We start from the raw sequence: 21737 nt of genomic DNA, 5'->3' as shown, positions 1-21737 counted from the left end.
ATCAAGCTTCTTAAGTCACCTCCCCGGAAATTATTTTTGATTTGGTGTTGATTTTTCTATGATCACGCCATTGGGTGTTTAGCTACAGCCATTGTGCTACATAGCTGCAATTATTTGTTGGGAGTATTGATCTCCTGGACTCCCGTGGAACCTCTCTCATGGTCTTTGTAACCACCCACAAGTGAGACGACCAAAACCAGACTGAATTCTAAATGAAGCCTAACCAAGGATTAATACCAGAACTGTATAGCAGTGCTTTGGTATTTAATGGTGTCAGTCAACACCTTAATTTGCTTTGGGAATAACAATTGGTTCATGTAATGTAACATAATTTCTCCTGCTCCACAGCCTTAAGTGCCCAGCCCTACATGGTGTACACATGCTTAGTATTAGCTACACCCAACCCAACCCCCCAAAATAAATAGCATTTTCTTTTGCAGACATGAGCATATCCACATCTATTAATGCCTTGACCACTGATTTATTAGTGCATGGAACAAAACTTTCACAAATTGGTTTACAGATCAAATCTAGACTTGTCCATAGGCAATTCAGCTCCAGTTATTTTGCTTGAAGTTAGGCAAAGGACATCAGTTTCTATTTTAAGCCAATTTATGTCAAAACGATTATAAAATACGACATTTCCACCCCTTAATTCACTGACATCGGGCTGTTTTGATCCCAGCATGTGTCTGGACACCAAGAGAAGGATTGGTCTCAGCTGTCAAATGCCCCTCCACACTACAGTCAAAAAGACCTTTCAGGAAAAATGCACGATATGCTGAAGGGCAGTTCGATTACTTTTCATTGTTAAATAGATGGTAGAAATTCAACACAAAAGCATAGCACAACCAAGCATAACTGGAGAGAGAAAAGTTAGTATTTCGTCAACTACAAATATTTTCCCAAATGGTGACAAAACTCATGCTACCTTCAAAGTTTTCTGGTTTTATTTCAATTTTTGTGGGGGTTATGTAGAAAAAGTCTCAATTCAAGCAGCTCTGCGAATGAGAGAAAAGTTTAGACAAGTTCAACTGAAGACCTACTGGGCAGTTAGCCAGCAAATTAACTACTTTCCAGCCTAATCCTTATGGAGTGATGCCAGGAAAGCAACCTACAATCTAGCTTCTTTATGCTTAGCTGTTAACCTTGGACATTCTGAATGTAATTGGAAATATCAACCTCTTCAGTGCAAAATCAAGTTCTTACATTCTTAAAGCTTTATGGGAGAAGATCAATTAAGTACATCTTCCTCAACCCCAGGCAAAAAAAAAAATCAGTCATGCAGAAATTTCTCTTTGCCTTCCAGTTCATTCAGAATTGCACTTATTACATGCTAGATAACTGTACTCCAAAAGCATTCATGTTCACTTCAGAATAACTTAACCAGGCCTTTGAAAACTGAGGGACTTATCCCACTGTTGCAGCAAGCTCTGTTCTCACCAGAACAATCAGTGAGTACGCCTACTAAGGACAGCACAACTACTTTTGAAAAAGGGTAATGACGTGAACAGTACCAACTATAATTGTGAAATCAAGTGCAATAAAGAACCAACTACCACATTGTATCTATCAGATCACTAATCTGGTAGACACTGCATGTCAATATTCTTGGTTCATCCAAAACGTGTACAAGCAGTCAGAGACCCTGGCCAGTGAATGTGGGTTAATAATCAGCAATGAGAGCAAATGTTGCAATAGCATAACTTCTTTTGCCTTTAACAGTGACATTTTACTGAGTGTTAAATTAACACTATAACTGACTTGAAACAAACACCACTCCCAAAGCAAGCCTGGAGGGCTGTTCATACTCACCTGTTCACTGTAGAGAACCTGCACATTTTTTATGATGCGACAGTGCTTTTGGAGAATAGCAACACCCTGAGCCAATGGCATTCCTGAAAAAGACAAACATGAAAAAGAATCCATTTGTAATCAGGTCTTTCCATCTGGACACATTTTTAACAGCTAGAAAGTTGCTTAGAAATCATTCAAACTTATCAAGTACAATGCCATTTAAAATAATGTTCAGCCAGAAAAAGCAAGATTGGGGGAGGGAGAAAATTAAATCAATCAATAATACCTGGCAAATCATGCAAGTCACTCGCACAATTCCAGTAAACAGCTTGCATAGCAGCACTGGCTGAGATCCAGGAGCTACGCAGGGTGAAATTTAAGATAGATACACACATTATAAAGGGTGACAAAAATAAACACATGGAGATCAGCAGGAAAAAGGGAAATGGCTCATGGACAGTAAGAGAAGAGATTGAGGAGACTAAGGTTTTGAAGTATGAGAAGTGATCTCATTGTTGCATACAAAGTTCTTACAGGGCTCAACTGGATAGGTGCAGGAAGGATGTTTTCCTTGGCTTGAGGGGTCAGTGTTTAGAATCATAGAAACCCTACAGTGCAGAAGGAGGCCATTCGGCCCATCGAGTCTGCACCGACCACAATCCCACCCAGGCCCTACCCCCACATATTTACCCGCTAATCCCTCTAACCTACGCATCCCAGGACTCTAAGGGGCAATTTTTAACCTGGCCAATCAACCTAACCCGCACATCTTTGGACTGTGGGAGGAAACCGGAGCACCCGGAGGAAACCCACGCAGACACGAGGAGAATGTGCAAACTCCACACAGACAGTGACCCGAGCCGGGAATCGAACCCGGGACCCTGGAGCTTAGAACCAGCTACAGTCTCAGAAACAAGAGATAGGCCATTTAGGACTGAGAAGTGGAGGAATTTCTTCACTCAGAGGGTAGTGAATCTTTGGAACTCCCTACCCCAGAGGAGCGTGCAGGCTCAGTTGCTGAATATGCTCAAGACAGCGATCAATTGCTTTCTAGATACTAATAACATCAAAGGATACTGGGGATAGTACTGGAAAATGGAAATGAGATAGAGGGTCATCCATGATCTTCCTGAAAGGCACAGCAGGCTTGAGGCTGAATAGCCGACTCTTGTTTTTATTTACTATGTCCTTGAGTTAATTATAGATGTGCAGATTACCAAATTCAGAACACCATGTTGGGAAACTTAACACAATCACACCATTTCTGAAATCAGTTTTTCTCTCAAAGTTAAAGTTGATAATGTATTTAATAATACACGGTAAGAAGTTTAACAACACCAGGTTAAAGTCCAACAGGTTTATTTGGTAGCAAAAGCCACACAAGCTTTCGGAGCTGCAAGCCTCTTCTTCAGGTGAGTGGGAATTCTGTTCACAAACAGAGCATATAAAGACACAAACTCAATTTACATGAATAATGGTTGGAATGCGAATACTTACAACTAATCAAGTCTTTAAGAAACAAAACAATGTGAGTGGAGAGAGCATCAAGACAGGCTAAAAAGATGTGTATTGTCTCCAGACAAGACAGCCAATGAAACTCTGTGGGGGTTACAAATAGTGTGCCATGAACCCAATATCCCGGTTGAGGCCGTCCTCGTGTGTGCGGAACTTGGCTATCAGTGTCTGCTCAGCGACTCTGCGCCGTCGTGTGTCGCGAAGGCCGCCTTGTAGAACGCTTACCCGAATATCAGAGGCCGAATGCCCGTGACCGCTGAAGTGCTCCCCAACAGGAAGAGAACAGTCTTGCCTGGTGATTGTCGAGCGGTGTTCATTCATCATCATGAATGAACACCGCTCGACAATCACCAGGCAAGACTGTTCTCTTCCTGTTGGGGAGCACTTCAGCGGTCACGGGCATTCGGCCTCTGATATTCGGGTAAGCGTTCTCCAAGGCGGCCTTCGCGACACACGACGGCGCAGAGTCGCTGAGCAGAAACTGATAGCCAAGTTCCGCACACACGAGGACGGCCTCAACCGGGATATTGGGTTCATGGCACACTATTTGTAACCCCCACAGAGTTTCATTGGCTGTCTTGTCTGGAGACAATACACATCTTTTTAGCCTGTCTTGATGCTCTCTCCACTCACATTGTTTTGTTTCTTAAAGACTTGATTAGTTCTAAGTATTCGCATTCCAACCATTATTCATGTAAATTGAGTTTGTGTCTTTATATGCTCTGTTTGTGAACAGAATTCCCACTCACCTGAAGAAGGGGCTTGCAGCTCCAAAAGCTTGTGTGGCTTTTGCTACCAAATAAACCTGTTGGACTTTAACCTGGTGTTGTTAAACTTCTTACTGTGTTTACCCCAGTCCAACGCCGGCATCTCCACATCTTTAATAATACAACCAGAGCATTCAACAGGTACTAAGTGAGGGCAATCAATTAAATATTATTTTAAACTTTTGAGGATCAGTGTTGAACAATGGCTGTAAAATAATGCTGAACAGTATTGAGCACTCCCAGGTTGCATAGAGAAGTTAGATGCACATCAAAACTCTCTATATTTTGTCCAACAATACTCCTGAACCCCAAATTCAGACTAGCACCATTGCTGCACCAGTTAAACTTTTTCAATTTTCACACAAATTCACCTTGAACAAGATTTAAAATGTAATGCAAACATCAAATGAGTGTGCTGTGGACTCATGGAAGTGGGTCAACACAGCATGCCCTTGACAGAGAGAGACCACTACAATTCCATTATTCTGAAGACTAATCCACATCTCAGATGAAAGGAAGGATGGAAAGCTGCTGACATTCCCTAACCTCCCTTTTGCATTCTCCACCACCCCCCCCCCCCCCCCCCCCTTTACCTTTTCCCCATTTCCTTCCACTCATTTCTATATGATAGCTCCATAATGGTCATCTTCAAATAACTCACATATGCACTCATTTTACATCTGAGAGTTCTTAGAGTTAAGCCTCACCCTGCTTGTGACTCATCACCCATATATGCAATTTCCATTGGCTTTGCTGAATTGCAACCAGGAGCTATAATTGTCCCCCTGCTGAGTACAGGGTGCTGGGCCAAATGGAGCATTCCCCATTGCTGTCTCATCCAAGATCAGCTAATTCAATGTGGGGAAAGCGATCGTAGTCTTTTGGGTAGCCATCTAATAGTTACAGGTCAAATTTTTCCTGAAAATTTAAATTCACCAAATATACAACTCTTAGCACTTATGCATGGGTTATAATGCACTGATTTAATGTACACCTGCTGTGTTAAATATGGTGAAAAATCACATGTTCATCATTCCATTTGGGTTATAATTTTAAGACTCCATTTCTTTGTCATGAAGCAATCAATAAAAAACAAATGTAATTGAAAACAGAATTTCATTTACCACTAACAGGAAACGGTCATAGACATTTCCCGGAGGCTCACGCCTGATACATGAACAGTATGATAACGGTTGAGAAAAAACAGCCCAGAGCAGGAGCAAAAAAGCATTGTTGCTCAGGACAGTGGCATGTAAAGATGCAGTGTCCATTCTCACTCTATTCAGACTTCAGTCAAAGCTCAACAAAGCCTGGTTCAAAAGGGCAGAGAGAAAACGCTGGGAAAAGGCCATGACAATTCCTTCCAGACAAGGGCTGGAAAAAAAACAGAGGAATCCAACCAGGACAGTAACCTAATTATAGCAGCTGACTAAAGGTGGTCCAATTCCCAACATTTAAACGCCAATTTTAAAAATGACCAAGTAATTCCAAAGTTGCATATTAGAGCATTTATGTACTCTATTTCACACTAAATCAACTATGTTCACTCATCTGCAGCATCGTGTTTGAAGCATGAAAAATTAATACATGCATTTTTAAATATATATTTACAACAAGTAATAAGAAGCATGACATCATGCAGGATAAAGCTGCCTACTGGATTAACATCTCTTCCACAAACAATTACTCCCTCCACCACTGACGAACAGTGACAGCAATGCGCAACATCTACAAGATGCATTTTGCAGGAATTCACCAAACCTTCTCTGGAAGCACCTTCCAAACCCCGAACCACTCGCACCTAGGAAGGGCAAAGGCAGCAGACATATGGGGACACCACCTATAAATTCCCCTCTCGGCCATTCACCATTGTCACTTGGAAATATATCACTATTCTTTCACTGTCACTGGGTCAGAATCATGGAATTCCTAACAGCACTGTGGCTGTACATACACTAAAGGGCCTGTACCAGTTCAAGGCGGCAGCACACAATCCGTTCTCAAGGACAGTTAGGGATGGATAACAAATGCTAGCCTAGCCAGCGATGTCCACATCTTGTAAAGGAATTAAAAACTCCATGCACAATCATCTGGGCTTAGGCTTTTTAGATGGTTGTCTTGCTCTTTGCTCCTTCAGTTTAATAATGCTGTGGCCAGAGTGAGGTTGGCACTGTGGAGCTGGAGATCCTTGGTGGTCAGGTCCAGGGAGGTGTGGGTGTTGAAGAACAATGACAGCATTCTTATAGCACTATCACACTACAGTCAAGACAATATTTTCTACGGAAGCGGCACCCAATCATGCCCAGAAATAGCCAAGCTGCCAACTATATTGGTTATGGTGCAGGTAAATGCAGAGAAACAGGCTAGAAATTGAGAGTCTATCATTTCCAACAGCAAGTTACAGTCCAGGCAGAATTTTTCCTTGGAAAAATCATCAATAACAAAAAGATATAACTAAAAAAATCAAGTTGGTTCATTACACTACATTTAATGGGTGTTAGAGCTGTATGGTTATGTAAACCCATCAGAAAAAGCTGCTGACAATAGATTGAAATGACTTTGCTTCCAAACTTTACAAAAGGCATAGAGTAGGAACACTATGTCCAACAATGAGTGAGGCTAACATCCAAAAACCGGACAATACATGGCATTTTACAAATCAGTTATGCAAAAGGTTATTTTTTCCTTACAAATGTGATTTCTAAAGAGCAGATCTTCTAAAGAGCAGACCCTGGGGCTGCACACTTAATTTGATCAAGAATTTCACCATCAAGTCTCCACCAACCCCACGACCAGATGCTTATAAGCAAAAAGGAAACAATACTCTCCACTATCCTCAGTGTTCTGCTGAACATCTAAGCATTTTGAGCAAATAGGAGTACAATACTGCAAGGGTAAAGTGTGGAACTAGAAGTAAAATCAAGGTTGTGTCTTCTTCTGGATACTAGATACATCAAGTAAACACTTTTAGACAAGAGGCTGGTTGAAACACATACTGCTTGCTATGAAAGGTCAAGTTAGATGGTGAGTGAGTTGGAGGGGAACCTCTAGGTGCTGGTGTGCCCAGGTGTCCACTGCTCTTGTCCTTCTAGATTGTAGTGGTCGTGGGTTTGTACGGTGCTGCTTTAGGAACCCTGGCAAATTCCTGCAGTGCATCTTGTACAAGGTACACACAGCTGCCGATGCTCATTAGTTGTGGACGGATTGAACATTTGTGGAAGGGGTACCAATCAAGCAGACTGCTTTGTCCTTGATGGTGTCAAGCTTCTTGAGTGTTGCTGGAGCTGCACTCATCCAGGCAAGTGGAGAGTATTCCTTTTCACTCCTGACCTGTGCCTGGTGGGTGGTGGATAGGCTTCCAGTTTTGCCCAGGCACCTTGATGCCATACTCAGTCAAATGCTGCATTGATGTCAAGGGCAGTCACTCTCACCTCTGATGTTCAAGCAAATTTTCTCAACTCAACAAACTGAAAAAAAACCCAAACTGAAGTAGTTTACTAAAATGTGGTGATGAATATATATTTAACACTGGAGGCTAACATATACAGTTCCAAACAACTAATTCAACAGCTGCACCAAGAGAAAATGTGTGTATGTGGCACTCTCATTTCCTTCCCATGATATATTATTTTAGAGGGTGGACACTTCAGCGTACAGGGAAAGTACATTTATCTTGCCAGCTTCAAGCACAGTACAAAGATCAGCACTAAATAAAAATACCATCAACAATAACTTGCATTTATAGTACTTTTAATGTAGTAATATGTCCCAAAGTAATTCATATGTGTGTTTACAAAATTTGACACTCAGCCACACAAAGACATCACCAAAAAGATGGGACAAAGATTTAAGTGTTAATTAGCATCTTAAAAGGAGAGAGGGGTGGAGGGGTTCGGCTCAAGGCAGTTGACGATGCAGTTGCCAATGTTGGAGAAATTTTTTTTAAATCAGGGAAGCGCAAGGAAACAAGATTGGTGAAGTGCAGCTCAAAATAGTAACTAAAAGAACAGCAAACCGGTTGACCTCCTCAGCAGTGACCTGCAGTGGGGAAATCTTATGAACCTTCAATTTTAACACTAACAAGTCTTGTGCTTGCATAGCTTAGACACTCATGGCCCAAGATGGACATTGACCCAGCAATTGCACTTAAAACCAGTGACAACAATATGCAGATATATTTATTAAAAAATTAAAATTCTCTTGTGCATGACAAATTCTTAACAGGAGATCCCACTTCATGTAAAGAGGTCACTGTTTTGCTCAACAAATTTGATTCAAATCATCAAATCTGAACAAGCATACCAATTTCCCTTGAGGTTCCTCATCTAATTTCCAAATGACAAATGTATTTCTGGTAGAAATTGGCTGCCAGGTAACAGGGCAAGGTCCAAGATGAGGACCTCAATAAGTATACAGCTACACACATGCCTCATTAAAATAAGTAGTTTACACTAAACAGCAACATCAGGCAGACCATGCCAGCCTAGTAAAGCAGTGATAACAAGGCTATTCCATCACAATTAAAGGAATTAAAGTAATTAACCGACATTGATTAATTGTTGGTAAATTAGCATCTCTCCTTACATGGCAATTCACCAAGAAGTTATACGTGACCTGCTCTGGAAAAGTACAAGGCAGCACTTGTTGGAAAGAGGAATTTGCACAAAACTGTACTTGCCCACTTTCTAGCGTGTTCAGCTAAATGCCTGGAATAGCCTCATTGCGACAGGTGAGATGTTGCTGAAGTAGACAATTTTATACTATGAAATATAAAGAGATTTACACAAATCTAGCAAGAGGAGCCAGATCTTGTATTACAGTAGCCAGTGAAGTTTTTTTTTTAAAATGCCATATTTATATAATGGGGATCAATTCAAAATGTCTCCTTATACCTCACAGGAACAATAGTTCCCTCTCACTCCTCAACGGGATGATAGAAACCACCCTTTCTCTACCATGAAGATAACACCTTCCTCACTCAGACTGACAGCCCCCATTCCCCCTCGCTCAGTATCACCCCCTCCTCACTCCTCTCTCCAAATGCTTCACGAAAACAATCTCATAGCAACAATAAGATTCCTTCTCTTCATAAAGAATGATATCCCCTCATCTCCGAACCCCCTCTCTCCCAGGGATTTAATATTTACCCCCTCCACGTACAAAAGTCCTCGCTGAAACGAAAAATAAAACACAAATCCTTTGTATTCACCTAAAGCGAATTCCCATCGTTCGTTCCCCAGAGATCGCTCGGGCACCACTTCCAGATCGAGCATTGGCCCGGCTGCAGGCGAGGGGGCGGGTGGATCCAGGCCCGGCTGCCCTGCAGGCGGAGCCGGCTGCCGCTGTGCCCCGGGTGAAGGGACCCGGGGGCCGCTGTGTCCCGGGTACAGGAGCCCGGGAGCTGCTCTGTCCCGGGTATAAATGGTCGGGTGCCGATCCGTCCCGGGGAGAAAGAGGCCGTGTCCCGGTGCTGAGGATGCCGCCGGGTTTGGGAGGCGATGTTTCCCAGTCTCGGGGCCGTTGGCTTGTTCTCAACCCCGAACAATAACAGCCACCTCTTCCATCACCATCAGCTGATTAGACCAGAACCACTTCCGCCATAACTGCTTCCGGGTTACACACGCAAACAAACACACATTTGCGGTAATGAGGCTCCGGGTTGTTGTTGTTAATGATTCAGCTTTTTAAATTATATAAATATGATTTGTTATTGATGGCGGAGCGGGGTGTGCACCCGGCGGCCGGGCCTGTGCGGCGGTAAACACTGTCCGCCTCCTCCACCTCAATCGGGCTCGCGCCCAATCGGCGGAGGCCGCAATGCCCCCCCGGTCACGTGACCAGCTGAAGGCTGATTGGACGCCGGCAGGCTCCCTGGTCACGGGCCCATACGATTACGTCAGCAAAGACCGTCCCTTTGGGGGGGGGGGGGGGGGGAGAAGGGGGTGGTGTTTAAAGGGGCTGCGTTGCCCTGGTTACCATTCATAGTAAGAAGTTTAACAACACCAGGTTAAAGTCCAACAGGTTTATTTGGTAGCAAAAGCCACACAAGCTTTCGAGGCTCTGAGCCCCTTCTTCAGGTGAGTGGGAATTCTGTTCACAAACAGAACTTATAAGACACAGACTCAATTTACATGAATAATGGTTGGAATGCGAATACTTACAACTAATCCAGTCTTTAAGAAACAAAACAATGGGAGTGGAGAGAGCATCAAGACAGGCTAAAAAGATGTGTATTGTCTCCAGACAAGACAGCCATTTCCACCCTGGGAAAAAGCCTCAGAGTCCACCCGATCTATGCATATAACATACATATAACATATGTAGTCAGCTACCCTGACCTGTTCCCCACACCCGCAGACATACACTCTGATAGTATGTATGACTGCAACAGTTTAACAGACTTCATGTCCCTATGGGAAGCAAGGGGATTCATATCAGCAGATATGTAGCCCGATTGAGGTGGAGGAGGCGGACAGTGTTTACCGCCGCACAGGCCCGGCCGCCGGGTGCACACCCCGCTCCGCCATCAATAACAAATCATATTTATATAATTTAAATACTCCAGACAGTATTGTCTGGAGACAGTACACATCTTTTTAGTTTGTCTTGATGCTCTCTCCACTCCCATTGTTTTGTTTCTTAAAGACTGGATTAGTTGTAAGTATTCGCATTCCAACCATTATTCATGTAAATTGAGTCTGTGTCTTTATAAGTTCTGTTTGTGAACAGAATTCCCACTCACCTGAAGAAGGGGCTCAGAGCCTCGAAAGCTTGTGTGGCTTTTGCTACCAAATAAACCTGTTGGACTTTAACCTGGTGTTGTTAAACTTCTTACTGTGTTTACCCCAGTCCAACGCCGGCATCTCCACATCGGGAGCATTAAGCACAGGTTAAAGAGGTGTGTATTGTCTCCAGACAGGACAGCCTGCAAGTCCAGGAGGCAAGCTGTGGGGGTTACTGATAATGTGACATAAATCCAACATCCCAGTTTAGGCCGTCCTCATGTGTGCGGAACTTGGCTATCAGTTTCTGCTCAGCGACTCTGCGCTGTCGTGTTTCGTGAGGGCCGCCTTGGAGAAGAATTCAGAGGCTGAATGCCCGTGACTGCTGAAGTGCACCCCCACAAGAAGAGAACAGTCTTGTCTGGTGATTGTCGAGCGGTGTTCATTCATCCGTTGTCGTAGCGTCTGCATGGTTTCTCCAATGTACCATGCCTCGGGACATCCTTTCCTGCAGCGTATTATGTAGACAACGTTGGCCGAGTTGCAAGAGTAGGTACCGTATCGGCCCCACCTAGTGAATATGTGCTGCACTAGGATGTCAGCCGTGACCTTGGCCATGTTTCAGGCTTCCACCCATTTACTAAAAGTGTCTACGATGACCAGGATGTATTTGTAACCTCCCACTCTGGGCAGTAGGGGACCAATATAGTCAATCTGGAGATTTGTCCAGGGACCTTCCATAGGGCGAGTGTGCCTCAGTTCCCCTTTGTGAGCATATTTAGGATTGTTCTGTGCACAGATGATACAATTATCAACCTAATACCACACGTCCTGTTCTAGGTTTGGCCACCAGCACATACTTTGATTCGCTCACTCGTGGTTCCTGCCCCTTGATGGCCCTGGACATCGTGGTTTTGGAAAATGATTTGGTTACTGTCCCTGGTTGGGACCACATATAGGCCGTCCTTAAGGACAAGCCCATCCTGTACCGATATTGGTTCTCGCCAATTTTCAAAGGAGGTGGGGTTTGCCCCTTCCTGAATTTGTTTCAGGTCCTGGTCACTGCTCTGGGCTTGTTTTAGGTCTTCGACCTTGGTCTGGCTAACAGTTACAGCTTCAATTCGCTCTGTAACTATTGGTTGCCAAAATTTCCCCCCTCGAGCACTCTGTTTGGCTAATTCATCCGCTCTTATGTTCCCAAGTGGGGAGGTGCGGTGGTGGGCCTTCACTTTAATTATGCCATACTCCCGGTCTTGGGCAGCCTGGAAAATAAATCTTAACAGTGGGGCTGATGGTAGGGGTTTCCCATCTGCTGATATGAATCCCCTTGCTTCCCATAGGGACATGAAGTCTGTTAAACTGTTGCAGTCATACATACTATCAGAGTGTATGTCTGCGGGTGTGGGGAACAGGTCAGGGTAGCTGACTACATATGTTATATGTATGTTATATGCATAGATCGGGTGGACTCTGAGGCTTTTTCCCAGGGTGGAAATGGCTGCTATGAGAGGACACAGGTTTAAGGTGCTGGGGGGTAGGTACAGGGGAAATATTAGGGGGAAGTTTTTCACACAGAGGGTGGTGGGCGAGTGGAATCGGCTGCCGTCAGTGGTGGTGGAGGCAAACTCAATAGGGTCTTTTAAGAGACTCCTGGATGAGTACATGGGACTTAATAGGATGGAGGGTTATAGGTAGGCCTAAAAGGTAGGGATATGTTCGGCACAACTTGTGGGACAGAAGGGCCTGTTTTGTGCTGTAGTTTTTCTACGTTTCTATGTTATCGCTGCCAGTTCTGCAGCCTGTGCACTCATGTGTGCTGGAAGTTTTAAGGCTATCTCCCTCAGGGGCTTGCCTTCTTGGTCTTCCACGTATATCCTACATCCTGTCCTCCTGTTTCCCTCTTCCACCATGGATGACCCATCTACAAAAATTTTGAAACTGTCCTGAACCTGGGTTAGGCAGATTTCCCCAGGCTCCTCCCCCTTTTTGTTTTGGCAAAAATGGCCCCTTGGGGTCTTTTATTGCCGGAACCTGGCATTCATGGGGCTCCCCCCCCGTAGGTTAGGGTTATCTGCTAAAGAATCCTGGTGTCCTTGGAATTCTGGACTGTTTGATCTGCCATTATCAACTCTGCCCATGACTGGGACAATAGTTGTAAAGGTAAATGGATGGGGATATGTGAACAAACCCAACACTTTGATTGGTTGGACAGTTTAGCATATGTATATGCCAGGTATAAGTAAATATAAACATGTAGTCCCCGAGGAGAACATTGAATGACCTTAGATGCTGGTCCTGTCTGAACCAGAATCTGTATATTCAATACTAAAAGGATATAAACACATGTATTCATCATGACAGTTTCTACAGCCTTCTCTTAAAAAAATGTCCCAACCATTGGTCAATGTCAAGTTCATGAAACTCATTTAGATTCGCATAGCAACCACATTACACTTTATTACATGCAATTTATTTGACATCTGTCTTGGGTATTGTCTGCTGATTCTTGCTTGATCCTGCTGTTAATTCAGAATTCTGTAAATATAAACAAAGTGCTTTTCAGCTTTATGTTAGTACCTCATCAATTGAATTATTTCTATATCCTCTCTTCTAATACCCTCAGGATTCTCTTGTGCCATGGTCTGGCCTAATCTGGTAGCTCGTCTGCAAATCCAAATTATCCCTATTAACATTATGGTAGCTATTAAAGCCATAATAACCCTTTGTTCTATAGGATCATTCATCCACTGGGGCAATTTCATTCTTCATTGGATTGCTCATTAGGATATAGTTTAAGCTGTGTCCAATGCCACCACCACAGACTGTATTTTTCATTAACTAGGGCACGTTTGTCCTGTGACAACCACTTCATAGGGTCCCTCCCAACGAAGGGGAGTATTCTCCTCTGCCATTTTCATCCAGCCTCTATGTTGCTGTTGAGTGATTACCTGTTTTTTGAGAGAATGTAGGTGGTCTACTAAATCCTTCATACGTTGAAATACTGCTGATTTCAAGTTCTCATCCCCCTGTTATTGCCTCCTCTGGGAGTTGCATTGTTCTTCCTGTCATTAGTTCAAAAGAGATTAATCCAGTTCTTCGAGAAGTAGCAGCTGTCGCAGCAATATTACATGCAAAGCCTGTACCCAATTGTTTCCTTCTTCTAAAATAGCCTTAACTAAACTATTCTTCAATGTTTGGTTCATTTGTTCTACCATTCCTGACCTCTGGGGGTGGTATGATATATGAAATCTTTGTTTTATCCCTAACATCTGACAAACTTCTCTTCAAACTCTTCCTGTTAAGTGAGTTCCCTGGTCAGAGTCTAACTGGAGAGGCATTTCCAATGTAGGTATTATTTCTTTTGCCAAAATCGAAGCTATAGTTCCGGCTGTGGCCAGAAATGTCTCTACCCATCAGGTAAACAGATCGATAATTACTAAACAATATGTTTTTCCTTTTACTTGAGGCAATGGTCCTGTAAAATCCATTTATAAGTTTTCCCAAGGTCCTTTTCATTTTAACCCTGCAGGGATGACCTAGTTCCACCAGAGTGCACTGTAGGCATCGCTGGCAGCATTTCACTATGTCCCTTCCCATGCCCTTCCAATATCAGCAGTCTCCAAGTAATTTGGTCATGTTATCTCTCCCTGTATGAGCTAATCCTTGGTATACTTTTAACAAAGTTTGCTGTACTGCCTTTGGGGCTACTATTTTTCTTTCCCTTCTCCATACTCCATCATGGTCTTTCTGTCCTTCGTAATTCTCCCATCTGTGTTTCTCTTCTCCTGATGCCTGTTCTTGTATCTGTTTCACATCAATGTCTGTACTATCCCCAACTCGTAATGCTGCTGCTCCTGGAGTCTATATCCATTCCCAGTCCTGTTCTACTAAATCTTTTGCTGCCTTATTTGCCCAGCTGTTAACCTTTCTACGCTTGACCTTCAATCCTTCTATGGACCTGCACTTTTATTACAGCTGCTTCTATGGGGCTGGAGGCTACTTGGATTAAATCTCTAATCAAATTCTCAAGCTGTATGTGTCCTCCGTTAGTTACGAAACATCGCTTGCTCCAACTTGTCATGTAGTCATGTATTACATCAAATGCACATCTGCTGTCAGTATAGACCTTAACTCACTTCCCTTTTCCCCACTCTAAAGCTTTAGTTAAAGCTAACAACTCTGCTACTTGCGCTGAATTATTCCTGGGGATTTGTTCTCCTGCAATCACTGTTGGTTAATAGAACATAGAAAGCCACAGCACAAACAGGCCCTTCGGCCTACAAGTTGCGCCGATCACATCCCCACCTCTAGGCCTATCTATAGCCCTCAATCCCATTAAATCCCATGTACTCATCCAGAAGTCTCTTAAGACCCCAACGAGTTTGCCTCCACCACCACCGACGTCAGCCGATTCCACTCACCCACCACCCTCTGAGTGAAAAACTTACCCCTGACATCTCCTCTGTACCTACCCCCCAGCACCTTAAACCTGTGTCCTCTCGTAGCAACCATTTCAGCCCTTGGAAATAGCCTCTGAGAGTCTACCCTATCCAGACCTCTCAACATCTTGTAAACCTCTATCAGGTCACCTCTCATCCTTCGTCTCTCCAGGGAGAAGAGACCAAGCTCCCTCAACCTATCCTCATAAGGCATGCCCCCCAATCCAGGCAACATCCTTGTAAATCTCCTCTGCACCCTTTCAATGGCTTCAACATCTTTCCAGTAATGAGGTGACCAGAACTGCGCGCAGTACTCCAAGTGGGGTCTAACCAGGGTCCTATAAAGCTGCAGCATTATCTCCCGACTCCTAAACTCAATCCCTCGATTAATGAAGGCCAGTACGCCGTACGCCTTCTTGACCGCATCCTCCATCTGCGAGGCCGATTTAAGAGTCCGATGGACCCGGACCCCAAGGTCCTTCTGATCCTCTACACTGCTAAGAATGGTACCCTTCATATTATACTGCTGCTTCATCCCATTGGATCTGCCAAAATGGATCACCACACACTTATCCGGGTTGAAGTCCATCTGCCACTTCTCCGCCCAGTCTTGCATTCTATCTATGTCTCGCTGCAACTTCTGACATCCCTCCAAACTATCCACAACACCACCTACCTTGGTGTCGTCAGCAAACTTACCAACCCATCCCTCCACTTCCTCATCCAGGTCATTTATGAAAATGACAAACAGCAAGGGTCCCAGAACAGATCCCTGGGGCACTCCACTGGTCACTGACCTCCATGCAGAGAAAGACCCCTCCACAGTCACTCTCTGCCTTCTGCAGGCAAGCCAGTTCTGGATCCACAAGGCAACAGCCCCTTGGATCCCATGCCCTCTCACTTTCTCAAGAAGTCTTGCATGGGGGACCTTATCGAACGCCTTGCTGAAGTCCATATAGACCACATCCACCGCTCTTCCTTCGTCAATGTGTTTGGTCACATTTTCAAAGAACTCAACCAGGCTCGTAAGGCACGACCTGCCCTTGACAAAGCCGTGCTGACTACTTTTGATCATACTAAACTTCTCTAGATGATCATAAATCCTGTCTCTCAGGATCCTCTCCATCAACTTACCAACCACTGAGGTTAGACTCACCGGTCGGTAATTTCCCGGGCTGTCCCTGTTCCCTTTCTTGAATATAGGGACCACATCTGCAATCCTCCAATCCTCCGGAACCTCTCCCGTCTCCATCGACGATGCAAAGATCATCGCCAAAGGCTCCGCAATCTCCTCCCTCGCCTCCCTCAGTAACCTGGGGTACATCCCATCCGGTCCCGGCGACTTACCAACCTTGATGCCATTCAATAGTTCCAACACATCCTCTTTCTTTATGTCCACATGCTCGATCCTTTCTGTCCACCGCAAACCAGCAGTACAACCACCCAGATCCCTTTCCACCGTGAATACCGAGGTAAAGTATTCATTAAGCAGCTCCGCCATTTCTAACGGTTCCGCACAAACTTTTCCCCCTTCACCTTTTAAGGGTCCTATGCCTTCACATCTCATCCTTTTACTCTTGAAATATTTGTAGAAAGCCTAGGGATTCTCCTTAATCTTACCCGCCAAGGCCTTCTCATGACCCCTTCTCGCTCTCCTAATTTCCTTCTTAAGCTCCTTCCTACATCCCGTATACTCCTCTAAATCCTTAACACCTCCTAGCTCTCTGAACCTTCTGTACGCCTCTCTTTTCTTATTCACCAGGTTCATCACAACCTTCGTGCACCACGGTTCCCGTACCCTACCAACACCCCCCTGTCTCATCGGAACGTTGTCATGCAGAGCTCCAGACAAACATTCCTTGAAAATCCTCCACTTTCCTTCGGTACTTTTCCCCAAGAATGCCTGTATTGACCCGAACAGGCGCCGGAGTGTAGCAACTAGCGGAATTTCACAGTAACTTCATTGCAGTGTTAATGGAGCGGCATGGTAGCACAATGGTTAGCATTGCTGCTTCACAGCGCCAGGGACCCGGGTTCAATTCCCAGCTTGGATCAGTGTGTGTGGAGTTCTACCCCGTGTCTGCATAGGTTTCCTCCCACATTCTGAAAGACATGCTGGTTAGGTGCATTGACCCGAACAGGTACCGGAGCATGGCAACTAGGGGATTTTCACAGTAACTTCATTGGAGCGTGAATGCAAGCCTTACTTGGGACTAATAAATAAACTTTACCTTTATTTTTTTCCTTCATCATCTACCAATGCAGTGTGGGGTTCTCCCCTGACCTATTTTCTTACTCCATCTACATATAGGTTAATTGCCCCTTCTCAAGTGGTTCTTCTGCTAAACCCTCACTTGCTCCCTCAATCACTTCCACAACACATTCATGCTCCGATCTTTGCACTGTCAGCTCTCCTGCGGGATTTTCCCTTGCGTTTATACTTCACTTGACCTTTCCACCACGCCTTCTGCTCGGCATCGGTTGCTTCTGGGTTATACCCTTTCTCCATCATCTTCTTTATTAATTTTCCATGTTCTGTCACTATTGTTTGTATCAGATTATCTTCAGCTCCCCACTGAAAATCTTTTGAATCTGGATTGACTGTCACCATCATGCAGTTCCCATCTCTCAACTTTTTCTCTATTTTTCTGTTGAGCCCCTCTCTAGAGACCCGAGACCCCTACGTCGGGACCTTCCATCACCCCTGTGTGCGCAACCCCATCCCTTGATGCCTCCCTGGTGCGCGGCATTTTAGCCCTGCTGCTCTGAGCGTGCCAGGAGTTCATCCCTGGTCCCCTGCATTAAGCGCACCCAACACCTCACGTCTTTGTCTACCACGTGGCTTTTTCGCTCCGCTGTACAGGGCAGCTGCAAGAGTCCGTCCTTGCCCCCCTTTAAGCACAATTTCTTTACACAGTGACACTGTTCTCACAACCCCTCACACTTGTTTGGGTAGGTCAACTTACAACTCTGATGGCTTGACACGTTACTCCTCTAACAACTCGGGCGGTAAAAATAAAATATATTCACCCTCTTGTAGGAGATGCGTCTTGCCGCTGGATTCTTGTGACTTCTACCCTGCTCACAGTGCCAAAGTTGTTGCGGCATCTTTTCAGAGATTACCTAATGCCGAAACTTCAACTAATACAATGACTCACGAAGCCAGTGTCCCAGTTAAAGGTGTATTTTTATTTGACCAAATATCGATGGGAGGGGTTAGCATTGAGCAGTCCAGTGCCTTTCTAGAAGGGAAGGCTTTGAGCATTCCAACACCACTCTAAAGTTACAATGCATCAAACAAATCAATTATACATTTCTCAAGTTTTACCTTTCTGGCCCATCCAGTAGTTATGAACCAGTCATTATTAGTACAAATCAATAATTGTTAACAGTTGTCATGTACCTTAGCCAATTGCATTTTACCCTCTGACATCATGGCATTTCATTGGTTCGTAGAATCTGGATGCTTTTTCCCCCATTCGCTTAGCAACAAAGGTCAAAGTTACTGTTCCCACCAATTCTCAATCACATCAATGGCCAAACCAGACAGCTGATATTCTCATGCCTGAGAAGAACTGTCTTATTAGGACAACTTGAACAGCCCTACTCATAAAGCAGCTTTGGGAACCATACGGTTTGTAACTTTTGCTGATAAAACTATGCACATCCTGTGGTTTCATTGTTCCAAAGAATGTGGTTTGTCTGCTGAGACTTCATCCCATGATGCCTCGCAACAGCCTGTCTTTGGCTAAAGTGTACAATTACTTTAAAAATACAGCTAAAATACATTTTTAAATCCAAAATACATGTTTAAATCAGAAATACTTGTTCAAATCTCTTATTGTGTTGATACCATTTTCATGTAGACAATTCCCCTGTTAGGCTGAGAGTCTGGTCTGAGGTAATTTCACTCAGTACTGGTAATTTTATTAGTGACTTAAATCCCTGATTATTTGAAATTTCTCTAACCTACTATGAATTTCTCTGACAGGATACTGTGAAAAGTATTGTTTCTTGTGCACTATACAGACAAAGCATACCATTCATAGAGAAGGAAAGGAGAGGGGGCAGAATATAGTGTTAAAGTTTTAAAGTTTATTTATTAGTCTCACAAGTAGGCTTACATTAACACTGCAATGAAGTTACTATGAAAATTCACTGAGGGAGAATTTGGCATGGCCAATGCACCTAACCAGCATGTCTTTTGGACAGTGGGAGGAAACTGGAGCAGCCAGAGGAAACCCACGCAGACATGGGGAGAATGTGCAGACTCCACACAGACAGTGACCCAAGCCAGGAATCGAACCCAGGTCTCTGGCGCTGTGAGGCAGCAGTGCTAACCACTGTGCTATCCAGTCATATTTAGGGTGTAGAGAGAATGTAGTTTTAAAAGCATAGAACGCGAGCAAAAGATAAAATTAGAGGATATGCTGGGAACAGCTTGCAAAAAGTCGCCACACTCCAGCACCATCTTATATCATCCTTAATTCAATGCAGAGTGTCCAACAAATGCACATCCTCTGCCTCCTTCGAAACATTAGACTTCAGCTGGAGTTACTTTTTAAAATATTTTCTAATTCATCCATGGGACCTGCACATCGCTGAATGGCCAGCATTTATTGCCCATCCCTAGGCCATTTCGGAGGGCAGTTGAGAGTCAACCACATTGCTGTGGCTCTGGAGTCACGTGTAGGCAACAACAGGGAAGGATGGCAGATTTCCTTCCCTAAAGGACATTAGTGAACCAGATGGGTTTTTCCGACAATCAACAATTGTTTTTTGGTCATCAGTAGATTCTTAATTCTATATATTTTTTTATTGCACTCAAATTCTACCATCTGTCATGGCAGGATTCGAACCCGGGTCCCCAGAACATTAGCTGAGTTTCTGGATTAATAGTCTAGCGATAATGCCATTGGGCCATTGTCTCCCCTTTTAGTTAACAAAAACAGAAAATGCTGGAAAATTTCAGCAGGTCTGACAGCATCTATGGGGAGAAAATAGAGCCAATGTTTCGAGTCTAGATGACCCTTCGTCAGAGCGGGTACTTTGGATTAAGCCCATCTTCACCATTCTGCAGTGAGTATTTTTTGGCATCATCCCCTATCCAGGGTGGCATGATTGGCAAGTTAACAGTAAGTGTTTTAGTCTGTTTTACCATGATGTCCAAGCTGGATCATGCCTTGACCGCACTCACACAGCAGGGTTCACTGGATACAAGTACTAACATAGAAACTACAACCAGGCCAACTAAACCAACCAGTCCATGTCACTATTTACTTTCCCTGCAAGCAAATAAGCTTGATTACCTTTGCTAACTCCGTTCCAAAACCCTTTATCCCCTTTTCCTCATCCACATATTCAGTATAATTTTGAATGTTAACATAGTTTTTGTCTCAACTACTACCCCTAAAAATAACTTTCACAATCTCTTGAGATGATACTGGGCTATTTGATATATTTTATGTTTAAAGTGGGGTTGCTTTAAAAGGCACTGTTTTGTTTCATGAATCAATGTATCTGAGAAACATGCAGCAGATGCTAAGAATGCGGGCTAATATCTGATTTTAGCTAGGGCTGTGTTACTTTGTAAAGTTAATGGGCCTTTCATTTATTGGGTTCTCCTGGGATTTTAAACTAGATATTTAGAGTCATGTGAGTTTTGATTAGGTTGGACTAACAGAGTCATGTGCTTAATGGGAGGAGCTAGGCTTGCAAGAAAGAAACTGTTTCCTTTTTCATTTTACACGAGGAGCAGTTGCTGCCTTGGCTGCCAGAATAAAGCAGTCTCTCTCTCTCCAAAGGTTTTCTGAAAGCTCAAAGTCTGGTATCCTAAGTCAAAGCGATTATGCCTGTGTTTTGCTAACTAATCATAAAGAGGGATTCAAGTGTATAAGAAAAATATTACTTGATTGGAACTCAGTGATAGGTTAGCAGTTAAGAATTATATCTCAGAACCTGGTTTGTACCAGGTTAAAGTCCATCAGGTTTATTTGGTAGCAGGAGCTTTCGGAGCACTGCTCCTTCATCAGGTGAGTGATGATCACCTGATGAAGGAGCAACGCTCCGAAAGCTCGTGCTACCAAATAAATCTGTTGGACTTTAACCTGGTGTTGTGAGACTTCTTTACTGTGCCCATCCCAGTTCAACGCCGGCATCTCCACATCAAGAAATGTATCTAGTCATGGTTAAGTATTGTTCAATTGTTAAAAGTTAAGCTAATTCATTTGTTATTGTTAAACTGTGTTGGTAAATGAAATTTGTTTTGATAAAAGCTCACTGGTTTGTCAATAGAATTGAGCCTGGAGTGAAATATCCTATCCTCACATAGAAAATTGTTGGGGTCTAGTCTGGCTTCATAATATGGTTTGAGGTTTCTGATCTGGCACTCCAATACAGTCAACTTTGTTTTAGTTTCGCCTACACTTTGTTTTCAATATCTTGCATTTAATCTTGAATCTCTGGTCACTAACTTTACAGCCTTCAACAATCTTCTA

General features: G+C 43.8%; 1 protein-coding gene across 1 annotated transcript in view; it reads right to left on the bottom strand.

The window, feature by feature from the left end:
• phaf1 (phagosome assembly factor 1) overlaps positions 1-9914 on the bottom strand; it is a 68046-nt gene extending 58132 nt beyond the window's left edge. The window contains exons 1-2 of the mRNA XM_078211070.1: positions 9289-9914; positions 1816-1898 (exon numbers count right to left, since the gene is read on the bottom strand). Coding sequence (XP_078067196.1) covers positions 1816-1898; positions 9289-9352 — 147 coding nt within the window. The 5' untranslated portion in view covers positions 9353-9914. The remainder of the gene's footprint in view (positions 1-1815; positions 1899-9288) is intronic.
• Between the last annotated feature and the right edge of the window lie 11823 nt (positions 9915-21737).

This window comes from Mustelus asterias, chromosome 4 (assembly GCF_964213995.1).
Source record: "Mustelus asterias chromosome 4, sMusAst1.hap1.1, whole genome shotgun sequence".
Lineage (NCBI taxonomy): Eukaryota > Metazoa > Chordata > Chondrichthyes > Carcharhiniformes > Triakidae > Mustelus > Mustelus asterias.
Note: the sequence above shows the minus strand (reverse complement) of the source record. Positions and strands in the feature narration are given on the sequence as shown.